The following is a 27,119-nucleotide window of genomic DNA, read 5'->3' as shown; positions in this document are numbered from 1 at the left end:
GGCCTCTGAGAGCAAAAGGAACCCTGTGAGTACAACGACACACTTGATGGTGACGCCAGGACTGACCTGGGCCAGCAGGAACGGACACAGTCCTCCATCCAATGATGCTACTCACTCAACAGAGAGTGACACAGAGAATCAAAGAAATCAATTTTCAGAAACACAGAACTAAAGGATGTTCGTTTGGACAAATGTGCTATGAGTTCAACTGGGGATTTTGACTTCAAAGTCAGCATATGAGAAAACAAAAGTATGGTTGATATAATAGGTAAAAATCACTTAATATGCCATTTAAAGAAATCACATGTAGTTATTGTACAAGTTCAGAAAATGAAAATAAAATAAGTGCGGAAAGACAGTAAGGCTTTAGCTGACCACTGCCTTCTGCCTCAGTGAGCAAGAGACCACAGCCCAACAATGCCACCTCCAGCAGCTCAGGACACTTGTATGTAAATGCTGAGCTAAGATTTTTAGGGGTTTTGAGGAACTGAATCTGAATGCAGGAGAAAATGGGACAAGCTCAAATAATTCCTTTTACTCTTAACTATTATGCCATAGACATGTTTTTAAAAACAAGAGGATACTGCAACTCTGATAAAAGTCCAGGAACATTCCTGTTCACCCTTTTCACCCTCTAAACACACACACACACACTCCCTCAAAGTAGATGAAGTTGGTCAAATTTACAGCTATCCTCCCAAAACAAAGCAAAAAAATCTGTTTGCATGCAGGTATTTAAAAGTATCACTTAATAAACATGGCACCACGTTCATTAAATGATGTCTCACTGATTATCTAAAACAAAAGAAAAAGATGATGGATCTAGCTAGATGCTACATTCTAACACCCTGATGGGCAGCTTAAGGTCCTGAACACTGACCACACAAGCTAGTCAACAGGAATGGCAGGAGGGGATCGCACTCACCAGTATTGCCTCCAGCAGGGCAACCGTGTCCTGACTCTCAAACTTCTTGTTGTTGGTGAACCAGTGAATCAGCTGCATGACCAGAGGTTCATACAGTTGCCTTGTCACCTGGAAGAGCAAGACCATCACAATTCACTTCCTTCATGCTGATCTTATAGCAGAGAAAGTTCCATTTCTATGACAGAAGTAAAATTGAGCAACACCACTACTGTGGTTATACCAGTGTCCTTCTCCAGCTAAATTCTGTGACGAACATGATCTAACTTCTCCCCTCCTGAGAGGCCTGCAAAAAAAAATCATGGTTCCAGGAGTCATTGATCCTCTCGTAAGTAGGGCAATCAGGGTTGACAGCGAAGGCTTCCCACACCCATCCAATTAACCTGGCCCTGAGCATGCAGAGGAGGCGGTCCGTTCCCACGCTCTCCGTGGACACGCTGCCACACGCATCGCAGAAGAGGCACCGTCCCCTCCCCGGCCAGAAGAAGGGAGGAAAGTCTTCACTCTGTGGCATCCCAGGTTCTCACCCAAAGCGGCTCAAATGTAGACACAGTCTCTCCAGGACCCAGAGAGCCTGCTGGTCTCTGGGTTTCACAGTCCAGGCCTGGGGAGAAGCTGCAGTGTCCTTTTGGATCAGAGCAATCTACTGAGACACGTGGTTATGTGGCTAGTCCTCTTTCTCTATGAGAAGTAAATGCTCACAGTCCAAGAGAAGGTGAACATCCTCGGTGTTCAGATCTCTCTCCTCTGTGTCTTACAGGCTGGCCCCACAGGAGCCCCACGCAGTCCAGGGACTATTACTTCCCCAGTGATACTATGCTCTAGAAGTAAGCACTTGGTATGCACACCACATCAAAACTCACATGCGTGTCTTAGGGCTCAGGCTAAACAGGTCCTCTTGTACCCAGATATTTCTCCAAGTTATCTTCCTAAACTTGAAACAATTTTAGACTAAATCAAAGTAAAAGAGTCTTACCTTTCAGTCTGGAAATTAACCTGGTCTTAAAGGGTTACATTTTTGTTTCCAAAAATTATTTTGCATTCCGAGTACATAAATTATGTATATGTACACACATATTCTTTATAGAAAATGTAGAAAACCATCCGTCTACAACCCTACATCCAATGTAGGGTTTGAATATAACCACTGTTAACATTCAAAATCACAGTTAACGTGATACACTTCTACACTTAAATATATGAATATACACGACTATAAAAATACACACTTTTGTAACCACCTTTTTTCCTTTTGTCTGAATACTTTTCATATAAACACATAGGCTGTATCTGTATGTTCATAGAGGCCCAGCATCTCCTGTATGGACGGAGTAGGACCTATTGCTAGAAACACAGGTTGTTCAGAAGTGAGACTGCCACGCTCACACTGCTCTGAATGCCTCTCTGGACGAGCCTGGCATCCGCACTCCCTCCTGCCAGGACCAAAGGCCCCTTCCCTACTGGCCTGGAAACACTCAGTTCAGTTCAGTTCAGCCGCTCAGTCGTGGACAACTCCTTGCAACCCCATGGACTGTAACAAGCCAGGCTTCCCTGTCCATCACCAACTCCCTGAGCTTGCTCAAACACATGTCCATCGAGTTAGTGATGCCATCCAACCATCTCATCCTCTGTCATCCCCTTCTCCTCCTGCCTTCAATCTTTCCCAGCATCAGGGTCTTTTCAAATGAGTCAGTTCTTCGCATCAGGTCGCCAAAGTATTGGAACTTCAGCATCAGTCCTTCCAATGAATATTCAGGACTGATTTCCTTTAGGATGGACTGGTTGGATCTCCTTGCAGTCCAAGGGACTTAAGAGTCTTCTCCAACACCACAGTTCAGTTTAAAAGCATCAGTTCTTTAGTGCTCAACTTTCTTTATAGTCCAACTCTCACATCCATGCCTGACTACTGGAAAAACCATAGCTTTGACTAGATGGACCTTTGTTGGCAAAGTAATGCCTCTGCTTTTTAATATGCTGCCTAGGTTAGTCATAGCTTTTCTTCCAAGGAGCAAGCATCTTTCAATTTCATGGCTATAGTCACCATCTGCAGTGACTGGAGTGCAAGAAAATAAAGTCCACCACTGTTTCCACTGTTTCCCCATCTATTTGCCATGAAGTGATGGGACCGGATGCCATGATCTTAGTTTTTTGAATGTTGAGTTTTAAGCCAGCTTTTTCACTCTCCTCTTTCACTTTCATCAAGAGGCTCTTTCTTTAGTTCTTCACTTTCTTCCACAAGGGTGGTGTCATTTGCGTATCTGAGGTTATTGATATTTCTCCTGGCAATCTTGATTCCAGCTTGTGTTTCATTCAGCCCAGCATTTCTCATGATGTACTCTGCATATAAGTTAAATAAGAAGGGTGACAATATACAGCCTTGACGTACTCCTTTCCCGATTTGGAACCAGTCTGCAGTTCCATGTCCAGTTCTGACTGTTGCTTCTTAACCTGCATAAAGATTTCTCAGGAGGCAGGTAAGGTGGTCTGGTATTCCCATCTGTTCCAGAATTTTCCACAGTTTGTTGTGATCCACACAGTCAATGAAGCAACACTAAATACTGGCAACACCAAAACTAAACACTGCCAATTTTTAAATTATTTGACAATAGCTACAAAAAATATAATTTTGAATTTCTTTATTTACTAAAAGGTTGAATATTTAAAATGTACTTAATGGGCCACATGTATTTCTTTGTTCATGACCTTCCCATTTTTGTTCTTTATCCATTTGTCCATTTTAAAATCTTATATTCTTTAGCAAAAAATGGCAAAAAAAAAATTTTCCACTTTATACTGTTATTCAGTTCCCAAGTCACGTCCAACTCTTCATGACCCCATGGACTGCAGCATGCCAGGCTTCTCTGCCCCTCACTATCTCCTGGAGTTTGCTCAAATTCATGTCCACTGAGCCAATGATGTCATCCAACCATCTTTTCCTCTTTCACCCTCTTCTTCTCCCTTCAATCTTTCCCAGCATCAGGATCTTTTCCAATGAGTCAGCTCGTCTCATCTGGTAGCCAAAGTACTGGAGCTTCCAATATCAGTCCTTCCAATGAATATTCAGGGTTGATTTCCCTTAGGATATACTGGCTTGATCTACTTGCTGTCTCCCACATTAAATACACATATGTCAAAATTGTGGGTTCTGTGTCATTCAGCAGTTTTTAAACACTAATCAAGTCAATATTCTAATAATTTTCTTCCACATATCTGCCTTCAAATCTCGTATGAAAATCTCCCTTTCTACACAAACTTTACAGAAAGACACCTGCAACGTAATGATAAAGTCCACAAGAGTAGCAGAACTGCATTTTAAATAAAAGAATTTCTGAACACTGTGACCCTACTTTCTCTATAAAACAAGATTTATACATATGTTTGTAAGAATGTGTTTTACTAAGATCTCGGAGAAGCTTCCCAGGTTTTCTGCAGAGGATAACACACCTTTTCCTGGGGAGTGATGGGGGGCAGGGGGTGTTGGTGGGGAGTTTACTTCTAGCAGCCTATGTTTCCATATTAATATATTTTACCAGTGAAAAAGACCATCCCTATCCAAAGATTCACACAGGCTATAATTCATTACATTTCTCCATCATATCTCCAGTTTGTATCTTTTGAATCTGAAATTAACCTTTCATATGTTAATAACTATATACTAAACGACCCATTTCTCACTGACCCAGAAAACCCCGTGCACCACCCACACACTTGATGTGCACACAGGGGCCCACGTATACACTGCCAGACTGCCCCACTGACACCTGTGCAGTAGTCCAACCACTATACTCAGAGCGTCTTCCTCCTGATGTCTGCGAGGGCAGGACTGCCTCCAGGACTTGACCGGTCCACAAGTTTTCGGGGTTAGGTTCAAGCAATTATTCTTTCAGACTGCTTTTCATGTTCAAAATGAAATACTTTCAGGATTTTTGCTGGAAGGATACCAAACTTATTGAAGGATTTGAGGAAGATTCAGCCTTTTTTCAATATTGATCCTTTCTTCTTGCGAAGCCACGCAGTACGCGGGACCCTAGTTCCCTGACCAGGTGTCAAACCTGGGCTCCACCAGTGGAAATGCCAAGCCCTAACCACTAGACCACCTGGAAATTTCCTCCGGACTGGTTCTTCAGGCACACATCACATTCATTTTATACTCATAAAATACATGAGTGCCTGGCATGTTAAAGTTTATTGCTAGACGCTTTCTGTATTTATTATGGCCACACCATGTGGCCTGCAGAAGCTCAGTTCTCTGCCCAGGGACTGACCTGCACCATAGCACTGAAAGTCTGGAATCTGTCCAACAGGCCACCAGGGAACTCCCCCTAGATGCTTCCCTATATTCTTTGATGCTGTTATGAACAGCATACTGTAGACACATTTTCCAAGGGGTTAATACTAAAATATGAGCTATATTAAAACACTGATATATGAGAGTCCTATTTTGTAATTTATCAGCTTTCACCTTCATTGATTCTTAGATTTATCGGTTAACATCTGAACTTTCCAGAGTTTTTACAAACTGTATTCAAAAATAGAACTTCTTTCTTCCTTTCTCTGGCATCCGTGCCGTCAGGGACCACGTGGGCTGATGAGAGACACAGACAGCAACCCCCGCAAATAAATTCCTAGACACACGTGAAGCCGTTCTGAGAATGGGCCACCCACAGGCCCTGTGCTGGATGGAGAGTCACATCTCACCATATCTCAACCTCGGCCCAAACAGAGGCAGCACAGTGCTTCAAGGCTGGGGGCGACCCAACTGTGTCATTAAGGTAAACTCTCTTCCTCATTTTAAAGGCAAAAGTAAACTACTCCTGGCTTACCAACACAAGTATCTTTCTGGCCCATATGGAGAGAATCATCACTAACAAAATCTACTGCGGTAAATTTCTAGTTTTACCCCCAAATTCGATTTAATCACAGTGTATCTTACTGCACTGCTGGACTGCACTGGTTCAAATATTCCAAGGGACTTTCCATCCATGTTTATAAGTGGGTTTTTCATTTTCTTTTTTATGTGTGAACCCTCTATAGCTTCACAAAGTGAAGTGAGAACTTGAATGTTTTCTGTGTCCCAGCAGCAAAGGCTGTGTTCCTGTCCACAAAGCCACAAGGAAAGGGCACCCTGCCAGTATCTCCGAGCCCCGACTGTTGGCCACGGCTTCCCCCACCGCCCCTCCGTGCAAGACCATGAGCGCAGACGTCACAGAGCCTCAGGTGCCACAGCAGGGACTCTTTCCAAACCCCGCGGCACATGTTTAGGGGGGGCTTTGAGAAGTCCTTAGTCCCAGGTCCTATCCAAAGGTAGGAGGGCAGCGCCGGGCAGCAGGTTTCAAGGATGTTAAGAGTTGTCCCAATATGCAACAAGCTGAGATGATCACTGGACCCAACGCAACATTTTTCCAAATTCTATAACTGTTTCAAATTCATGATCATGCACTGACCTGGTCTACGTCACACGCCAGTCGAAGCAGCACAGGAAATGTGCGCTTATAGAGCTGGTACATGGGTGGGGGGCCCTCGCCACTGTCGGGCATCTGAGTGGCTTTTCCCAGCATAAACATAACCACGCTGTGCAGAAGTTCACAGGCCGCAACCTGAAACAGGCCAAGGGTCCAACAAAGGTCAAGAACATGTTGAAATGCTACAGAACACAGCCCTTTAAAAAGGAAAACCTGTGCAGCAGATAACTATCCCACCCATATATGAACTAACGTTAAGCAATACTTCCTGTTGTATAACATTAACGCTTCTGTTCACTCTGCTCTGGAGCCAAGAGCTGATAACTGAGATGTAAAAGATCCAGACACTGGGACTAACACATTCATAAGAGACACAGTCCCATGGTGCCGTATCACAGAACACTGCTCCATTTGTGAGCACGCTTTAACTCTTACTTCTAGAAAATCTATTTTTAATGAACAAAATGTGGAAATGTACAAATTAATAGAAAAACTTGAGATCACCTGTTTTGAATCTCCCAAGTTGAATAGAGAATCAAGCACAGACTGAAAAATCACTTTTCAACACCCTGTGCACTGAGTTTTCTACTGTGAAGAATTCCAGTATGTTAACGTTTTACCATCTATTCAGGTTCTTTAGGTTTAATTTCCATTTTCCAAGGATACCGACTTCTGAGCAGTTTCCCCATCACTAAGCTAGAGAAAACACAAAGCCCAGGAAACACAACACGTGTCTCCTAAGGAGCACACGTGAGTTGCCATGGTGAGTGACGAGTGAGCACCTTGGTGTGTCTGTCACCAGCCGAGAGCGCCAGCTCTGTGACACGCGGCAGGAACAGGTCCAGGTGAATGACGGGCTTCATGTCCACGAAGGGCACTGCGAAGCTGAGCCTCCTCTCTCGGTCCCAAGCCACACAGCCCCTGGCCCGCTCCTCGGGGGACGCCGCTGTAGGAGAGATGCCGGTCAGTCCCTCCTCCCTGCACCGGGACGGCCCTGGCCCACCCCCTCCTGCTCTGTTTATCACACACACGCGGCAGCAACATCAGAAACCATCACACACTGTTTCTAATCTGACTGAAGGTCAAATTCTTTTTAAACAAGTCTAATAGTCTGGAATGTTCAATTTTCAATTTCAGTTAAGTTACTCTTCTGTGAAAAAATAATAAACGAACAAACTTTCATTATTATAACACATATTTTTCTAACAGATGTTCTAACTGCTGAAATGCCAAAATCACCAGTATATTTAGGATGAAATTTTAAAACTAAAAATACAAATTTTTACTCATCAAAAAACACTAATTCTGATCAAAAACAACCTAAAAATATCCAAACATTAAGAATATTAGTATTCAAAAAGATAACTCTGAATTCCTGACACGGTGTTTAACATAAAGGCCTATCCAGCTAGACTCTGATTAAAAAATGAACAAATGCCAGACCCTGAAGAAAGGAACCCACAGGCTTCAGGGCATGGTGGAAGCATTCACTCCATTAGACAAAGTACAGTTCTTCAAAATCTTACTTGAAAGACATAAATGACACACGGGAGCAAGTAGCAGAAGACACCGTGACCTGTGGGCTTTCAGCTGAGGGGCCCACATGTCTCAGGGGTTGAGTTACTTTCAGGAAACGTCACCTGTTAGCAGGCTTTTGTTGATCTGTCCCCCGAGACGGCCAAGTACTTGCACGACTCGAACCCGTGTTTCTTCTAAGGACAGGGCTTCATTCTGCAAATGTGGTGACAACGAGAAACAACCCTGAGCTCAAAGAAAGACCCTCTCTACCGCTGATGCCCTCAACGTCTCCTTATAATCCTACACGGCACTGCCGTCATTTTACTGCAAAATCATGAAAAGAAGCCACAGTTTTTCCACTTTTGCAGCCAATGTCCATTTTCTAGGTCAGTAGTTCCTGTTTCGGGAGTCCTTATACCCTTAAAAAGTACTGATTTCCACAGAGCTTCTGTTAATGTGAGCTGTATTTACCAGTATTTATCTTGTTAAAACTTAGCTTCCCTGGTGGCTCAGAGACTAAAGAGTCTGCTTGCAATGAGGGAGACCCAGGTTCAATCCCTGGGTTGGGAAGATTCCCTGGTAGAGGGCATGGCAACCCACTCCAATATTCTTGCCTGGAAAATCCCTTGGACAGAGTAGCCTGGTAGGCTACAGCCCATGAACTTGCAAAAAGTCAGCACAACTGAGCGACTAACACTTTCATTTTTCACTATTTAAATACTTATCATTTTATTTAAAAACACTGAACCCATGACATGTTAACAAATGACTTACTTTTAGGAAAACTAAGGATATATTTCAAATAAACAACCTCAGGCAAGTGGTACTGTTCACATTTTGCGTCTGTGACAGACTCCTGGGCTGTGACTGGAAAAGGGAGGAGGACTTCATAGTTTTTCTAGGTAACTAGGGTTTTCTTTGATACTATTCCAAAACTGAAGTAGTAGTTTCTTAAAGGTTAGTTACAATGTGGAGAGTGAGCCCACATCAGGGAAGTTTATGCAGTCTATTACAGTACAATCCACTGGCTTATCTTATACTCGCTTTAGGAACACAATGTACTGCTCATCTGGAGATACTGGTTCACTGGCAACAAAGATTCTCAGGGGTGCTCCTGAAGTGACAGGGCCTCTCTCTATTCCAGAGAAAACGTCGGCCAGACACTGAACAGCCAGGAGTCCGTTGCCACGCTTCCAGTAACTGGTGCTCACGGGAGAGGTGGCTGCTAGATGCTCCCTGAGGACAACCCTCTGCCCCAGCATGTGGGATGATACATCATGTGTGCTCAAGGGTCACAGCTTCGTGAAGCTTAAAGGAACCAACAGCACCACCCACCACTGCACAGTGCAAACATCACGAGTGAAAACAGTTCTGGCCTCGCACTCTGGGACCCCAGGGCCCTGTGTGTATAAGGAAACATGCAAAACTAGAGATATTCTCAAGAAACTTTATCTTCCTTTACCTCAGTGTGATAAAATAATTTAAAACCTTTAGACACCACTTCTAGTTTCTTTCAAGTCTCCCAATCAAAAGCTGTCAAGAGAGTAGCCCCCACTCGCCACAAGTAGAGAAAGGCCCTTGCAGCAACAAAGACCCAGCACAGCGAAAAATAAGTAAAAATTTAAAAAAGAAATAAATGAATTTCTTATGCTATAACAAAAACTGTCAAAAATAATGAGATCAGAGCAAACTTCCTAAAAGCTTGCAATACCAGTTCTAGATATTAAGTTATACTTACTCAGTTTTCTCTATTTACATCATTTTTATCTGTTACATTATATGCCACATCTATAAAAACCGGTCTCAAGAAATTATCACTGGGAAAAAAACATAAAAACTGCCAAGAACTAAACTCAACAAAATGACCTATTTCAATCAGTAAATGAGGCAATCTTGTACATCCATATCAGTGTGGCAACTGCTCATTCCAAACAAAAGAACAAGATCAAGACAATAACACGGTTTACATGTTAACACGGTTTACATTTTTATCACTAAACATATACTGAAATTACTTTCACACTGTACACAAATTTATGTGTAACAATGATATTTTAAATGAAGATTTTTGCTACTCATGAGCATCAGAATCTGGTCTCTCCACTGCTGCTGCTGCTAAGTCACTTCAGTCGTGTCCGACTCTGTGTGACCCCATAGACGGCAGCCCACCAGGCTCCCCCGTCCCTGGGATTCTCCAGGCAAGAACACTGGAGTGGGTTGCCATTTCCCTCTCCAATGTGTGAAAGTGAAAAGTGAAAGTGAAGCCATTCGGTCATGTCCGACTCGTAGCGACCCCATGGACCACAGCCTACCAGGCTCCTCCGTCCATGGGATTCTCCAGGCAAGAGTATTATTTAAGGTAAAAAAAATACAAGGGCCTCTTACAGATGAAATGTTCTTTGCCCGTTTCAGATGCTTTGACACGTCTTTGGTAAATCCTTTCTGGACAGCCCGAGAAAGTGCCGACACTTCCCAGTTACTCTGGGTCTCATCTGTGAATGGTAAACAGAAGTCAATTTTAAACAGCACTCATTCGTTTAGTTAATAAACATAAGGGGAAAGACACCAGACTACCCTACAGAGACAGTAAAATCCTAATTTAAAGTACGATTAAAAGTGAAATTTCTAGAAAAAAATTATTAACAGTGGTTGTCTCAGTTTTAAACACCACTACCAATGAAAAGAAACAGTTTCTTGGAGGGACTTCCCTGGTGGGTCAGTGGCTAGGACTCTACTCCCAACGCTGTACTAAATCAGTCACATTTGAAAAACCAATAAAAATCAGGTGAAATTAGGTCAAAATATAACTTTACTATTGGATTTTTTTTATAGTTTTAATCCCTGCTTGATTTATTAAACAAGAGTTTCTTTGCAAGACAATAAATTAGAATCTATAAGAAATTCAAGATGTTTAAGAGTTCTTTTCCTTGCAGATTTTATAAATTTTGCTAGGATATACATGAGTAAGTAACCTATAAGTAGTTTTAATACCTCAGTTATACTTATGTCCAATTATACTGAAATGGATTGGAAAGATTACAAAAATACCAACCAAACATATTTTGAATGAAAAATATGTAGAGATACCAACACATTTATTACATTACCATTTTAAGATACACATCAAAAGTCTGCTATACATTACCTGATAAAGCTGAAGTTTTCAGATATCCATCAAGGCTAGGCAGAATATCCTTATAATAGGGTTGAATTACATGTTTGCAGATATAAACGGACCATTCTTCCAGGGCATTCAGGCCGGCTTCTGCCAGGGGGGCATAGCTCAGGCCCAGTTTAAAAGCCATCTGCACATGAGGACAAATGTAATGAACACCAGGAATTCAGTACTGAGAGAGCTTCTTAAATGACAAGCCTTTCCTCTGTCAGAACCATGCGGAATGGAGAGAAGGGGCACTGAAGCCCCCTCAGGAAGACCCGACCATGCAGGATGTTGGCGAGGGGTGGGGATGGGGTTCTGACGTGAGTGCCGCTGTTACTGCCACGTTTCTCAGGGACCACGACCCCCACGAGTGATGTGCCCACCTGCAATGCGGGGACGTAGGCTCTGACATCAAGTGTGATGATGTCATGTGGCAGGGATAGGACAAAGGTCAAACAGGAGGCCAGGAGTTCATCTTTGTACTGCTTCATCTTAACTGACACCTGAGCAGGAAAGACAAGAAGGTCAGTGCTATGCACCTGAATACAGCCTTCAGTTCCACCACTGACTATGAGACATCTGATTTGCAAATACAAAAAATGATCACGTGGCCTTTGACATGACCAGGATCATTAAAAATTAAACACTTATCTCCAAGAAAAGTTCATGTGTTGAGTACTTAATTCCCACCATGTGGAAAAGCTAAAGAATCTATAGACCCTGAGTCGTCATCATTAAAATTATTGTAAGAAACCTCAGGGGACTTCGGAAGCGCAGTGACTTTCTCTGCCAGTGTTTTCACCTCCACCTCCACGTGGATTAAGCAACCCATTTCATCTTTAAATAATATATGATAAGACTGGATAAATCTTCTGAAAGTTACCTCTTTACCAAATTTTGCAAACAAAGCAAAGCAGGAATGCTTCTCTGGATCCTCAGGAGACGGTTTCTGACTCTTTGGACCAACGCCCTAACAGATAAAAGAGGCAATGAGCTCAGGGAATGATAACCAGATAGTCCCATGTCCTAACCTGGCGGTTCCCACTGGTCTTTGTGAGGGGACCCATTCTCACTCTGCTGAGGCCTCATGCAGAGAGGGAGACACTTCAGGCAGAGGCCCATGAGGAAGCACACGTGAGGTGGGAGGGGGCTGGCTGGCCAGGAGCCAGGGCCCCAAGTCCACTCCCCGTGCCGGTCATCTGACGTGCATGCCTGTGAGCTGAGACACTGTTCACAACTAGAGCCCCTGGACACTGACACGGCCACTCTCCAACCTTAGGAGCCACCAGATCCCTGGGCAGCCTGGGCACGGGCAGCCTCTGTGGCCCAGAGGCTCCGATGATGTGAAAATGGAAAGGGCACCAGTGATGCTGCAGGTGGGTCCTGGTGCCATGCACACATCAGAACCTCTGTAGAGCTCACGTCACCAGCCAGATGCTCACCAGTCAGATCGGAAAATTCCCCATTAAACTTATAAACAGTGTCATCCAACTGCCACTCACATCAGTTTTTCAAAATACAAATAATAAAAGCAGTAGACTTTAAAACTGCAATATGCTGTACAATATCATATTTTAGAATGTATTTATACACACTCATGCAATCTAAAATACACAGGAATATTCAATGTCGCTCAAAAAACACTTACCTCAAAATACTTTATTTTCTTGGCATTTCTCACAGCAAGAGAAAGCAGTTTGTAGAAACCACTAATGAGTGGCAACCGTGTAGACTGCAGAATTAACTGATATGAGAAGGAATGCACCCACGGCCCAAAAAACTCTACATGTTTCTCAGGAAGAATCTCCCTGTAAAAACAGATTTAAAGCTTATGATGAAATCCTCATCACATACTATTTTCACTTCGCTTTAAAATTAAAAGTGATATAACAAAAAAAATCTGTGATTCCATTATGCACCACTTTCAGGTGTATCTGTACTCCTTATTTTCTCTGCTGTGCTGTGTTCTGTGCTCAGTCGCTCACTCATGTCCAGTTCTCTGCAACCCCATGGACTGTAGCCTGTCAGGCTCCTCTGTCCATGGGATTCTCCAGGCAAGAATACTGGCATAGGTTGCCATTTCCTTCCCAGGGGATCTTCCCAACCCAGGGACTGAACCCCTGTCTCCCGCATAGACAGACAGATTCTTTACTGTCTGAGTCACCAGGGAAGCCCCCTACTGTCCTTACCTGAGGATCTTTTAAATACAATTAAAAAAAAAAATTTCAACAGCTATTAGATCTATTTTAAAATTTCATATAAGCTATTTTAGATTTTAAGTCCTACTATTTCATTTCTTATATCTACATAAGTGGTTCTCCTATGTCACAGCCAACAATTGACAGTATCTACTCTTAAGTACACAGAACTTTATGAATACCTGCAGAACTCCACCAGATTGATGAAAGCGGAGAAGTCTTTGGGTTTCGCAGGATGCAGGTTAGCAGCTGGATCTGAGGTCGGGATCACCCAAATGCCACCAGCTTTGTTTTCATCCTTAAAAATCAGTTGCACCAAAAACACGGTACTGTTCAGTCATTCAACAAATGACTCAGCAAGTGACCCACAGACACGCTCAGCAAGTGACCCACAGACACGGGTGAGGCTTTGAGCAAGGAATGCAACAGCGAGGAGGCAGAGATGGGCCCAAAGCTCACAGTCAGATAAAAATGACAGAACCCTCAGAACATGCTACACGGGAGGCCACAAGGGATGGGATAAGGAGGAATAAAAGTGCAAACACAGAAAGATCGGGGTTGGGGGTGGGGGGTGGCACAACTTCTCACAGGAGCCACAGTGCCCAGACAGAGGCAGAACCTCAAAACACAGACAGTTATCAGTAGTGACAAGATTTCAAAATGAGAAACAGAGGACCAGCCGTAAAACATAAACACATTCAACCTGTGTTTCAGATCCAGGTGAAAATGTCAAACAGGCAGGAAGGAGGGTAAGGCTGGAGACCAGGCATGTCCCGGCCAACACCAACAGAGAAGACAGTGACCCGGTGGTGGGGTGCAGGGGAGCAGAGACACAGAGACTAGGGCGGGTGCTCTGCACGCAGACATATGGCCGACCATCTCAGGGAGTGAGCATGTCTGCTAATGAAATTACTTTAGATGTGAATAAATAAAAAGCCTAAAGAGCGACAGGCCATCCCTCGATGGCCCCGACAACCAGCGCAAAAACTTGGCCCTGACGAGTGCAGCCAAGGCCAGGGCTCTGCTCCTGCAGGACCCTGACCACACGGCCTCAGCCGTGGAAGCCAACATGCAAACTTGATTCCAGGAACCACTGGACTCAGAAACAAACTACCTTAGATGACAGTCTCACTACCTGAGTCTGCTGTCTCCTCAGAGAGGACAGCAGCTCCAAGCTAGCAATCTCATGCTCAGTCTGATCTTTGAGCCCAGCCAGAAAAATGGTGCAGAAACGTGGGAGGGGTGGTCTTTCCTGCCCTCCCTTCTACTGTCTCCAGAGCCTGGAGTCCCCCTGGCTATAAATCAGAGAAGCACCAGGGTGCCCAGACCCTCTGCAAAAAGCCGCCTCTACACAAAATGAGATTAGTCTCTACTGTAGCTAAGTCAAGAGACCTAATCCTCCCAACAACTTTTTCCAAAAAGTTGCTTTAACTTATTAAACATATAAATTACTTCTTGAACAATCTAATACAGAATATATTCTGCACACTGGGCAATTCAAATATCAATAGAAAAGTATCAATGACACATATTAATGCTTATAAACCAAAATTTCCTGCCATCCTCTGCAAATGTAAGATTTGCTCCTGAATACTGTAGCATGCAGACAGAACTGGTACAAAAATGATGCAAAATTGCTACTGACAACATCTTCTAACCTCTTGTTCCCCAACATTCTGCTTTTCCAGTGTAAGATCCAGTTTTTCAACAATCTTCAAAACTGATTTTACAAATTCATCATATAGCAAACGATTCAGACTTTGAAGGGAGGAATTCACAAAGACAAATGCTTCATCTGCTAAGAGAGAATCCTGAAAGTAAAGAAAATAAACTTCAAAATGCTGCACAAAACAGTATCAGTCCCAGTATTAAATCAGTATTATGACACATGAAGACATACACTTGTAATTAGGTATTATGGAAACACTTGTGTAAACTAGAGCAGACTTACCTCTAATTTTCAAGCCATAAAATACAGACACTTTTCTAATTATTAGGACAATACCATTTCAGTCTGACATGACTTACACAGTCATGTAACACACATAAACAGTAGTGAGTGAGAAGGTTTAGGCCAACCTCGTCCAAGTATTTACTCCATTAATGTGTGTGTGTGTGTGTGTGTGTGTGTGTGTGTGAGAGAGAGAGAGACTCGAGAGATGCCTCCTTGGTGGCTCAGTGGCAAAGAATCCGCCGACCAATGCAGGGGATGTCAGAGATGTGGTTTCAATCTCTGGGTGGGGAAGATCCCCTGGAGGAGGACATGGCAACCCACTCCAGTGTGCTTGCCTGGAGAATCCCATGGACAGAGGAGCCTGGTGGGCTACAGCCCATGGAGTTGCAAAGAGCTGGACATGACTGAGGGACAGAATATACACACGCAGTGTGTGTATACACACATCCATACACTATATACACACGTTCTGTATATCTATGCAAATGCACATGCATGAACGTATATACATGTGCACTTGTAAACACACACGTACTCATATACACGTGCACAAATAGATACGTATAAATATAATCTATCCTCAGAAGGGACTGAAAAGCACTATAATCTATTAATTTCTTTCAAAGTGAAATATTCAACCATTCCAAAAACATAGACCAGTTACGCTGTCTTCACTGAAAACAGTCTACGGAACTTAACCTCAAAATATACATAATATTAAATATAAAAAACATTTTAAGTAAAATTAACACTGCTATACTACTTTACCAATACCTTAATATGAAAAACTCCTGAGGCTGTTCACAGGACCGGAACCATCTACCGACAAAAACTTCTTTTCCTAGAATACCCATGCTCTGTCAGAGACTATGTGAAATGGTGACCAACCTGGCTTGGAGTGGATACTGCAGAAACACCTGCCAGCACCACAGGAAGCCGGAGGGGTGGTTCTAACGGTGACAGAACTGTGCACCCGTCTTCATCCTATCACATCACCTTAAACAAATAGAGAGAGCTCTCCTACCATGATAATACGGCCACATTTCTGTTACCTTGTATGCGGTTTCTCAAGCCAAAATGAGGACTTGGCTACAACTACTCATTAGTTTCAAATGAGTTCTATGACTTTGCTCCTCTAATTTGATTTTTTGTCAAGTCTCATTTTATCCTTACATTACTTGAAGTACTTAAAAAAAAGAAAAAACTGACTGAAAGTAAAACACGCTTCTGCAATAATTAAGTCTCCAGCGTGAACTACGGAACCTGCAGGGGAGCCACAGCGCGTCTGTGGCTCTCAGTGGCAGCGTTTACCATCGTCTGGTCACAGCTCAGGAGGCTCCTGAACAGGTCCACATAGTCTCTGCAGGTGGGCACTCTCCACTTGCCGGACCTGACCTCCCCCAGCACTCCAGGGTCCTCAGACTCGGGCTCGGCTCCCTGGTGGGAAAACAGACAGACAGCCGTGCTGAGGAGGGATGGAGACCAGCAGCGCTGCCGGACCTCCCGATGTGCGTTCTCAGAGCGAAGGGAGCCCTGGGCTGAAGAAGGCAGCGTGGCTGAGGAAGACAGCGCGTTATGAAAGCACAATAAAAATGCTGGGAAAAAGTCACCATTCTCGAGGACCAAAATAGTGATGCACGAACTAAGCTTCAAAACAATACCCAAGGTACGTGTTGTAAATAATTCACCTCCTCACACAGATCTCTCATCTCATCCTATTTTCTCTAACTGAAGTAAACTTAAGACAAGCCTCCCATTGTATACTATTTTATCCTAGAGTTTCAAGAGGAAAATATCCTTTTGTAAAAATGTAGGTACAGTAATAAGTTTATGTTTAAGGATGTCTCACACCCAGTTTATTTATCTGAAAAAATAGGTTATTACATCCTACACTTATCAAAATCTAAGGCATTGCTAATAACAGAAAGGCCAATTTTTTTTTCCCCCAAAAGAATTACCAATCATTGCAAGTAAATCACACGTTTGTCTGCAATTTCAAACACCTGAATATAATATTAACATAGAATTTGGGAAAACAGCTATCACATACTATAGAAAGCAATGGTAATTCTTTTAAGTGACAACCATACTATTGGACAACTTCATTAAAAAAAATCTTTTAGGCAATCAAAAAGGCCACTTTTGTCTATTTACAGACTAAAAGTTCCAGCAACATCTCTAACTTGCAAAGTGACAAAAGACTAATTTTCAAAGCATAGATTCAGAATTTACCTTTTGAAGGATCACTGGCTTAGAACATATTCTGATTAAACTTTGATGCACTAAAAAAAGAAAAAATGAAAATGAAAAATTACACTGAAAAATACAAAACACTCAACAAACTGACAGCCATTTGAATATAAAGTACCTCTTGGTTTTTCCTCTAAGTTTGCTAATACCTTTAATTTTTTTTCTTTCTTTTTTTATGTTTAGTTTCAAATTTTAGACTATTAAGATTCAAAAGGAAAAGATGAAGAAATTAAAAAAACTAGAGAAAAAAAGATTTTGGTTCACCAAAATATTAGCAGTTCTACAAGAGGCATCAAAAGACAAAAAAGAATCTGGCAACTGCTCTTTATCTCAAACAACACAGTAAGATTCTTCATGCATCATCTCAGGAGTAAACTCCAAACTCACCCACAGCACCAATGCAACTCCAGAGGATGGGCCCCTTCTCCGCCAGGGCCAGGAACACTCGCACAATGGCCCTGCAGCACACCTGCTGCATCTTGGGGCTGTACTGGGGGAAACTGTCCATCTGCATGACCACGAGGTGCTCCAGGACAGGTGAGTGCACCTCAGGAACCTGCGGTGGCGAGACACATGCGGGTCGGGGCTGGGACAACAGGCACAGCAGACATGGGGGCGGAATCCACGAAGAAGCGGCTTCTTACCTAGGGGACTTATTCCTCGCTGGGACTGCCTGAACACAGTGGAGTAAAACTGTCTGCATGACATGTTAGCTACGATTCTATCTCAAGCAGCAATCCTAATCTTTCAGAAATATGAAAAGAGTAACAGATAGCTTTTCCGCTTAGGAAACAAACCACCAAGTTTCATGACAAAAACTACACCAAAAAACTGTACAAGGTACTAGCTAAAGAGGTCACCTTGGTCATACCGGTGCCTGAACTGACTGTATGTAACTCCCACTGCAGCAAAGCAGCTGAAGACCTGGGCTAAACTCGCCAAGCCTATGTTCGGCGGGCCACCCCCTCACTCACAGTGTCGAGGTGCAGCAGGACGCTGGCCACAGACTGCAGGAAGCTGGGTAGCTGGTACACGTGGTCCTCGGCAGCATCTGCCTCCGTGAGGAACAGCTGCCGGCACCGCTGGATGAGCTCCACAAACATCAAGTCCACGTCTCGGGCATTCACCGCCTTGCACGGCTGGAGGAAGGCAAAACCAGTCTCCATCAACCTTACCCACCTCAAGGTGATGGCACCTAAGGTGTCTCGTTAGGCCATGTTATTATAACTGAATGTTAACAAGCTTCTCAGTGGAGAAGAAATACAGATATAGAATGTACTGTACGTTGGAAAGATGCTGTCTGAAAAACATGTAAATACATTCTAAATAGTTACTAACACACAAAACACCTACCGATTGTCACCTGTATTTCTGGCAGGGGCAGACGGCAGACAATTAGGTGCCGTCTGTGCAGAGGCCCGACGCCCAGAGGAGGGACAGGCCCAATCCCCCCACAGCACAGCAGTGGCACCCACAGCCACACCCTCCTAACTCGGAGACAGTCCAGCCGCACATGTCCCAAAGGCTCCTCAGACATCGGCCCCAGTCCCGCCTTCCCACAGGCCTGGACCAGGCCTGGACGCGCCTGTTCCGCGTCCTCTCCCTTGTTCCTCCATACTCTGTCTACACCAGCTCACTACAGTGAACAGGTCCCTGCTGCCAGACCTCAGGGTCTGAGGATACAAAGTCCGTGCTCTCGGTCACCTCTGAGTCTCCTCACACACATTTCCTCTGCCCTACGTTCACATAAACGAGCCACGGAAACACGTGGAGATGAAGATTTTAAGGGGAAAGGAGTGCTGGGAAGAAGCAAATGAGGCATCAGGATGGAGGAGTGAGCAGAGGGCTGGAAGAGACTCTCCATCCCAACAACAGGGGAGTAGCCCGGATGGGGATCTGTACAGAGAAACAGCAGGAGATGTAATCCGCCAGTGGGAACCATAGACCCCTCCAGGAGGATGCAGCCATGCTGACTCCCAGTATCCCCAGCAGACCTCACCCAAGCACAGGGACTCGTGGGGAGTTATGAACATTTGAGATAATACACAGGAAGCACTGAAGAAACACATTAACAACACAACAAATAAGAACAATATTTTCAAAAGTGTGAGATGTTATTCAAAACATACTAAAGTATATTCCTTTGAACGTTCAAATGAAACTAAAAGCGGTCAATAAGTGAGACATACCCCTGCGAAGAGCCCATATCCGCGGATGGCAATGGACAGGTCCTTGCTGTTGGCATCCACGTTCCTGATGATGCTGTAGAACTGCTCCATGAAGAAGCGCAGCGGGCCCCTGTGCGCCTCGGCATCATGTGCCACCAACAAGGAAACCTGCATCACATAACGTTCACTTTAGAGGCATCCATCCAAACATGAAAAGACTGGAACAGCCGAGTGGGACAACATCAGCATGCTACTACAGGTCCACAGCAGCTATTACTTTAAAGAACATCTGCTCAATCCACTTAGTCTCCATCAGGTTCAGAAAAGGCACTTCCTTAAGTAAGCCTTTACTACACGTGATGCATTCTTCCCAGACAAAGGGACTGAGAGAGACGAGGTAGAAACAGGAAGACAAATGCACAAAACACAGGCTCCAGACTAAAGCTCCCTGATGAAGCAGAAAGCGTCCTTAGATTCATCTTTGACTCCACGTGGCACAGAGCAGGGCAGGCCCAGCGGCTGGCGAGCTCAGTCACCCACAGACAGGATCCCCAGGAGGGAACACAGAGAGGGTTCAAAACTAACCACCAGGAAAAAAAAAAATAAAGGTGTGTCATTTCTCAAAACAATAAGTTACAATAATTACATGAGCCAAAGCAAGTACTCTGAGAAGCAAGCAGATGACGATGCACCATACACGGTGACATCTGCCAGAACTCGAGACCAGCAAGGGAATCAGGAAGCTCTTGCAACCTGCCCATGACTGTCTGAGACAAGGATGGAAAGAAGCCAGACAATCACCAAAGGGAGAAGCAAGACATGCATCCACACTGCCGACCTGCAGCCTGCGTCCAGACCTGTACAAAGGCCCCGGGTCTCAGCACCTGGAGATGGCAGGCCACCTGCAGGCTCCCTGCACCCACACCCAACCTAGATGGAAACACCCTGGGGCAGGAGGGCTCACCTCGGCCGAGAAGCCACGGAGACACAAGCATCCTGTCTAACAGGACAGCAGACCCCGCCACCCTCCCTCTCCCCGCCGACCCAGCCACCGCCTCCAGGGAGCCCTGACCTCCAGACCTCCCTACTCCCAGCCCTCCCTCACCCCTTCCTTCTCCCATCCTGACCCAGGCACCACCGCTAGGGAGCCCTGACCTCCAGCATTCCCTCCGTCCCACCTCCTCACTCTCTTGTCCAGCCTTGGCTCTGAGGACCTGATCAGACTTGATGTCTTTCAAGCTTTCTTTCTTCCTAACCTGTTGCCACTCCTGTGGTGGAGGGATAACTAACTTTTCTCTTTAATTACTACAGAAGCTAATGGACCAACTTGTATTTTTTTTTTTTCAAATGTTCATGCACAAGACTGGAATTTATGTCTTTGCATAGAAAGAGTTTTACATAGTACCTGTTTCAGAAAAGACTCCAGAGCTGAGTGTGCAGCTTTCTTCAATTCCACATTCATGTGGCTGCACCACTTTGACAGGACTTCAAATAAAGAAGCATAGTTGTCTAGAAGGCAGGTGCTAAACTGAGATGCGTGCAGGGTGAGTAAGGACAGGCCAGCTGCAAACACAGAACACACCGTATTTAAAACAGGATGACAAAGGGCAGGACAAAGAACTCAGGAAGCTTCAGGCACACATCAGACCAAAACCGTGCTCACGAAGCCCCCGAATCCTTACTTCAGGGGCCCGGGGTCCCCTCACAGCTGATGCCTCCATCCTCCATTTGAATCAAGAGGCCCACAATCCAGCCAGTGACCCCCAAAACAAAAGTCAGAAGTAGGATCAAAAGATCTGGATTGCTCTAAAGTAATTTCTTCTGAAATGGTGCAATCTTAGTGTGACCATCTCAAACAGCACCAAGAGCTGCCAGCAGTGCCCACGAGGAAGCATCACAGGGGCCACAGCACCACTTTCACTCACGGTACAAGCAAACGCCCACTCAGACTCCAACCTAATAACCTCCTTAAATGTAGAATCTTACCCAGAGGCACGGCGTATCTCTTCAGATCAATCTATTAAAAAAAAAAAAAAAAAACTACCATCAATGTTTGACAATCACAAGGCTCAGTTGTGAAAGAATTAGAATACTCAATCCTACCTGAGGACGGATTGCCTTTAATGCAAAATCAAAAATCTCTCTTGAAGTCTGGGGATCTGAGGGAAGACAGAAAGCAGCCACTGTCACAGAGCATAAGGCGTGTCTGGCAAAGTTCCTGAGACTCACAACCCACCGTTCTGCTGGAGACAGTAGGACCTCTTCCTCCACTAATGAATGTGCTAGTACCCAGGACTACTGCCTGAAGTCACATAAGCACAACATGACCAAAAACCTGAATTTTAGCCTCAGACCAAGGCTGAAGTCCCAGTCATGCATGCACTGGTTACATTAGTTTCCTGTCACCACTGTAATCAATTATCACAAACTTTATGCCTTAAAACAACACAAACTTACTACCACACAGTTCTGGAGGTGAGCAATCTGGAGCCAACATCACAGACACAAGCAGAAAGCCCCGAGAATGACCTGAAGACAGCAGACAGACCTTCCACAACTGGAGACAGAAGGAGTGGCCCCTGGAGGAGGGCAGTGCTGTCAGGCCCATTCCCAGCACTGGGACCCCAGGGTCTGGACTCCACCTCAGCTCCCCAGCTGGAGACCCTGCACCCAGAAGAGGTGCAGGGTCTGACTCTCCATCTAAGCCAGCAGCACCACCCACCCCACCCGGTTTCATCTGCAGACCCAACACAGCTGGTGTTCCTCCAAGCTGCTCCCCCACCAGCCCTTTATGCGGGCCCGTGGCCTGCACCAGGACCCCTCCAAAGTGACCCCTGCCTTGCCAACACCTCAGCCAGCACCAGCATCCCCCAAAGTGGTTCCCTCCCCCAGGCTGCCCCCAGACGCCAGAGCACCAGCCACAGCAGTAACAAGGCCTTAGAAACCGCAGCACAGTGGCCCCCAGGAGCCCAGGTTGGCCCACCCACCACAGGGGATGCTCCTGGAGTGCCCAGCTCCAGGGCAGTCCAGGGGAGGGGGAGAGGTGCACTCCTGGACTCCACAGGACACCTTCTACACAAAGACCAAGAAACGTAACTGAGCTACCAAACACAAATAGAGAATTAGGCAGGACCAGGGGCCAAAGGTCATGCTACAAGAAAGATGATGACAAAATCTCAAAAAAAGAACTGAGCAAAACTGAGGTAAGTAACTTCCCCCAAAAAATATACATACACATGTGCATACATACAATACACACAAACACACATATGTGCATACATACCACATACACAAATACACACACGTGTATGCATACACACAAATATACACACATATGTGCATACATATACACACAAATACACATACGTATATACATACATACAATATACATACGTATACTGTGCTCACAGGTAGAGAGAACTAATTTTGATAAAATGTCCACACTCCTCAAAACAGTTGACAAATTTAATGCAATACCTATCAAAGTATCCATGGCATTTTTCACAGAACTGTAACAGTTAAGCAAAATATTTGAATGGAAACACAAATGACTCTAAATAGTCAAAACAGTCTCTGAGAAAGAACAGCAAAGCTGGAGGCATCATGTGCCCTGATTTCAAACTACATTGGAAAGCTACAGTAATCAAAACATTATGGTTCTGGCACCAAAAAAACAGAAACATAGATCAAAGAAACAGAATAGGAAGCACAGAAAAAAACCCACACACTTATGGTTAATTATGACAAAGGAGGCAAGAATATAAAATGGAGAAAAGATAGCCTCTTCAATAAACAGTGGTGGGAAAACTGGACAGCTACACGCAAAAGAATGAAACAACCCTTTTCTTACACCACACACAAAAATAAACCCAATGGATTAAAGACCTAAACCTATAACCTGAAACCACAAAACTCCTAGAAGAAACACACATGGTACTCTTTGACATCAGTCTTAGTAGTACTTTTTTTGATCTGTTACCTCATGCATGCATGCATCTGTGTTCAGTCATGTCTGACTCTTCTGCGATCCCATGACCTATAGCCTGCCAGGCTCCTCTGTCCATGGGGTTGCCTGGGCAAGAACACTAGAGTGGGTTGCCATTTCTACTCCAGGGGATCTTCCCAACCCGGGGATCAAACCTTTATCTCTTGCATTTCCTACACTGGCAGGCAGATTCTTTACCACTGGCACCACCTGGCAGTTACCTCACTGCTGCTGCTGCTGCTAAGTCGCTTCAGTTGTGTCCGACTCTGTGTGACCCCTTAGACAGCAGCCCACTAGGCTCCCCCGTCCCTGGGATTCTCCAGGCAAGAATACTGGAGTGGGTTGCAATTTCCTTCTCCAATGCATGAAAGTGAAAGTGAAGCTGCTCAGTCGTGTCCGACTCCTAGCAACCCCATGGACTGCAGCTTACCAGGCTCCTCCGTCCATGAGATTTTCCAGGCAAGAGTAAAGCAGAAACACACACGACTACATCAAGCTAAAAGGCTTCTGCATGGCAAAGAAAACCACCAACAAAACAGAAAAGCAGCCTTCTGAATGAAAAGAGATATTTGTAAATGATAGGTCTAATAAGGAGTTTCCAAGGCAAACCCCTTATTAGACCTATCATTTACAAATATCTTCTTTCATTCATACTGTGTGGATCACAATAAACTGTGGAAAATTCTGAAAGAGATGGGAATAGCAGACCACCTGACCTGCCTCTTGAGAAACCTGTATGCAGGTCAGGAAGCAACAGTTAGAACTGGACATGGAACAACAGACTGGCTCCAAATAGGAAAAGGAGTACGTCAAGGTTGTATATTGTCACCCTGCTTATTTAACTTAAATGCAGAGTACATCATGAGGAACGCTGGGCTGGAAGAAGCACAAGCTAAAATCAAGACTGCCAGGAGAAATATCAATAACCTCAGATATGCAGATGACACCACCCGTATTGCAGAAAGTGAAGAGGAACTCAAAAGCCTCTTGATGAAAGTGAAAGAGGAGAGTGAAAAGGTTGGCTTGAAGCTCAACATTCAGAAAACAAAGATCATGGCATCTGGTCCCATCACTTCATGGGAAAAAGATGGGGAAACAGTGGAAACAGTGTCAGACTTTATTTTTTTGGGCTCCAAAATCACTGCAGATGCTGATTGCAGCCATGAAATTAAAAGACGCTTACTCCTTGGAAGGAAAGTTATGACCAACCTAGACAGCATATTAAAAAGCAGAGACATTACTTTGCCAACAAAGGTCCGTCTAGTCAAGGCTATGGTTTTTCCCATGGTCATGTATGGATGTGAGAGTTGGACTGTGAAGAAAGCTGATCGCCGAAGATGATGCTTTTGAACTGTGGTGCTGGAAAAGACTCTTGAGAGTCCCTTGGACTGCAAGGAGATCCAACCAGTCCATTCTAAAGGAGATCAATCCTGGATGTTCATTGGAGGGACTGATGCTAAAGCTGAAACTGCAATACTTTGGCCACCTCATGCGACGAGTTGACTCACTGGAAAAGACTCTGATGCTGGGAGGGATTGGGGGTGGGAGGAGACGGGGACGACAGAGAATGAGATGGCTGGATGGCATCACCGACTTGATGGACATGAGTTTGAGTGAACTCTGGGAGTTGGTGATGGACAGGGAGGCCTGGCGTGCTGTGATTCATGGGGTCGCAAAGAGTCAGACACAACTGAGACTGAACTGAACTGAATAACGGGTTAACACCCAAAGAACACACTAAACTTAACAACTCAGTATAAAAAAAAAAAAAAAACTCAGTAAAAAAAACGAGCAGACTGTGACAATACAGAGATGCAGGATTGGGTGAGAAGTGGGAAGTAAGTTCAAGAGGGAGAGGACATATGTACACAGATGGCTGATTCATGCTGTTATTTGGCAGAAACCAACATAATATCGTAAAGCAATAATCTTCCAATTAAACACAAATACATTTAAAACAGAAAAAATATAAAAATAAAAAATGAGAAGAGGATCTGAATAGACATTTTTCCAAAAACACACAGATGGCCAACAGGCACAAGATGCTCAACATCACTATCCAGGGGAATGCAAATCAAAACCACAAGATCTCACCTCACACCTATCAGAATGGTGTCATCAAAAAGACAACAAAGAGTGTTGATGAGGATGTGGCAAAAAGGGAACCTTATGCACTGCTGATGGGAATGAAAACTGGTGCAGCCACTGTGGAAAACTGAGTGGAGGTTCCTCAAAAAACTACAATTATCACATGATCCAGCATTCTACTTCTGGGTACTTATCCAAAGAAAACGGAAACAGTAATTAGAAAAGATATACACGCTCCAGTATTCATAACAGCATTATTTACAATGGCCAAAACATGGAAGCAACCTTTAAGTGCCCATAGAAAAATGGATAAAGAAAATGTGGTGAATGTGCAAATATATGTATTTGCAGGAATACTATTCAGCCGCAAGAAAGAATGAAGTCTTGTTATCTGCTGCTACACAGATGGACCTAGATGGCATTATGCTAAGTGAAGCAGTCACAGAAAGACAAATAACACGTGATCTCACCTAAATGTGGAACCTAAAAGAACAAAGAAACACAGAAAAACAGAAACAGATTCGGAGAGCAAACTGCTTGCTGCCAGAGGGAAGCGAGGGGGGAGCATGAGAGACACTGGCGAAGATCAGGACGTGACACACAGTTTCAGGAGTACAGTCAGCACTGTCGTAACAACGTTGGATACTGACATTATGAGACTTGCCGTGGTCATTTCCTAAGGTGTTTCATTGTCAGATCACTATGCTATACACCTAAAGTAACACAATACTACACTGCAACTACGCTTCGATTACAAAAGAAAATAGGGAATTTCCTGGCTTAGAACTTGGTGCGTTCACCGACAGGGTCCAAGTTCGATTTCTGGTCAGGGAACTAAGATCCCACAAGCTGCAAAGAACGGCCAGAAAAATAAATGCATAAATCATTAATATAACACATAGGACGGAGTCACCTGGGTGTGCCCTCTCTCGAGGCTTGAGATCTGCCTTCAGATCCTATAGGCTGCTTGCCCTCCTTGCCTTAGGGCCCCAGCTCCATCCTCACAGGCAGCTTCTCCTGTCACAGCACCCTGACCCTGACCCTCGTTCACAGTCAAGCACCCCTGTGATCACACTGGGTTCACCTGGACAGCCTCATCTTAACGTCTCGTCCACAACCTGATTCCCCTCTGCCTTGACCTAACAGTCGAGGGGCTGGGATTAACATGGCACATCTTTGGAAGCCAATATTCTGCCCACCTCGGTCCAGTGTTCTAATCCAGGAAACAAATATATTATCACCTGCTTTAGTGAGCTGTTACAGGAATTTCCCTTGCAACATGAACAGGATAATCCTTAGCACACGGTTAATGAGCAATAAGTGCTATTATTTTTCTTGTTCACCGAATGTCAATTAACATGCCAAGCAAAGACAAACAGAAATAAGCAACGTCACCTGCCACCGAGGTCAAGTG

At 44.4% G+C, this 27,119-nt stretch overlaps 1 protein-coding gene across 3 annotated transcripts in view; it reads right to left on the bottom strand.

The window, feature by feature from the left end:
* PRKDC (protein kinase, DNA-activated, catalytic subunit) overlaps positions 1–27,119 on the bottom strand; it is a 126,983-nt gene that overhangs the window by 93,344 nt on the left and 6,520 nt on the right. For all 3 annotated transcript variants that reach the window (XM_055432726.2, XM_055432724.2, XM_055432725.2), the window contains exons 8-26: positions 21,736–21,791; positions 21,619–21,649; positions 21,038–21,195; positions 19,654–19,800; positions 18,439–18,603; positions 17,852–18,020; positions 17,447–17,496; positions 16,526–16,651; positions 14,919–15,071; positions 13,443–13,558; positions 12,711–12,870; positions 11,946–12,032; positions 11,446–11,565; positions 11,048–11,207; positions 10,288–10,394; positions 8,025–8,115; positions 7,167–7,330; positions 6,367–6,519; positions 926–1,033 (exon numbers count right to left, since the gene is read on the bottom strand). In XM_055432726.2, the coding sequence (XP_055288701.2) occupies positions 926–1,033; positions 6,367–6,519; positions 7,167–7,330; positions 8,025–8,115; positions 10,288–10,394; positions 11,048–11,207; positions 11,446–11,565; positions 11,946–12,032; positions 12,711–12,870; positions 13,443–13,558; positions 14,919–15,071; positions 16,526–16,651; positions 17,447–17,496; positions 17,852–18,020; positions 18,439–18,603; positions 19,654–19,800; positions 21,038–21,195; positions 21,619–21,649; positions 21,736–21,791 (2,321 nt within the window). The remainder of the gene's footprint in view (positions 1–925; positions 1,034–6,366; positions 6,520–7,166; positions 7,331–8,024; positions 8,116–10,287; positions 10,395–11,047; positions 11,208–11,445; positions 11,566–11,945; positions 12,033–12,710; positions 12,871–13,442; positions 13,559–14,918; positions 15,072–16,525; positions 16,652–17,446; positions 17,497–17,851; positions 18,021–18,438; positions 18,604–19,653; positions 19,801–21,037; positions 21,196–21,618; positions 21,650–21,735; positions 21,792–27,119) is intronic.

Source organism: Moschus berezovskii, chromosome 16 (assembly GCF_049115385.1).
Source record: "Moschus berezovskii isolate FMDL1 chromosome 16, NW_MosBer_1.0, whole genome shotgun sequence".
In the NCBI taxonomy this organism is placed as follows: domain Eukaryota; kingdom Metazoa; phylum Chordata; class Mammalia; order Artiodactyla; family Moschidae; genus Moschus; species Moschus berezovskii.
The sequence above is the reverse complement of the archived record's forward strand: the minus strand, read 5'-3'. Positions and strand labels throughout refer to the sequence as shown.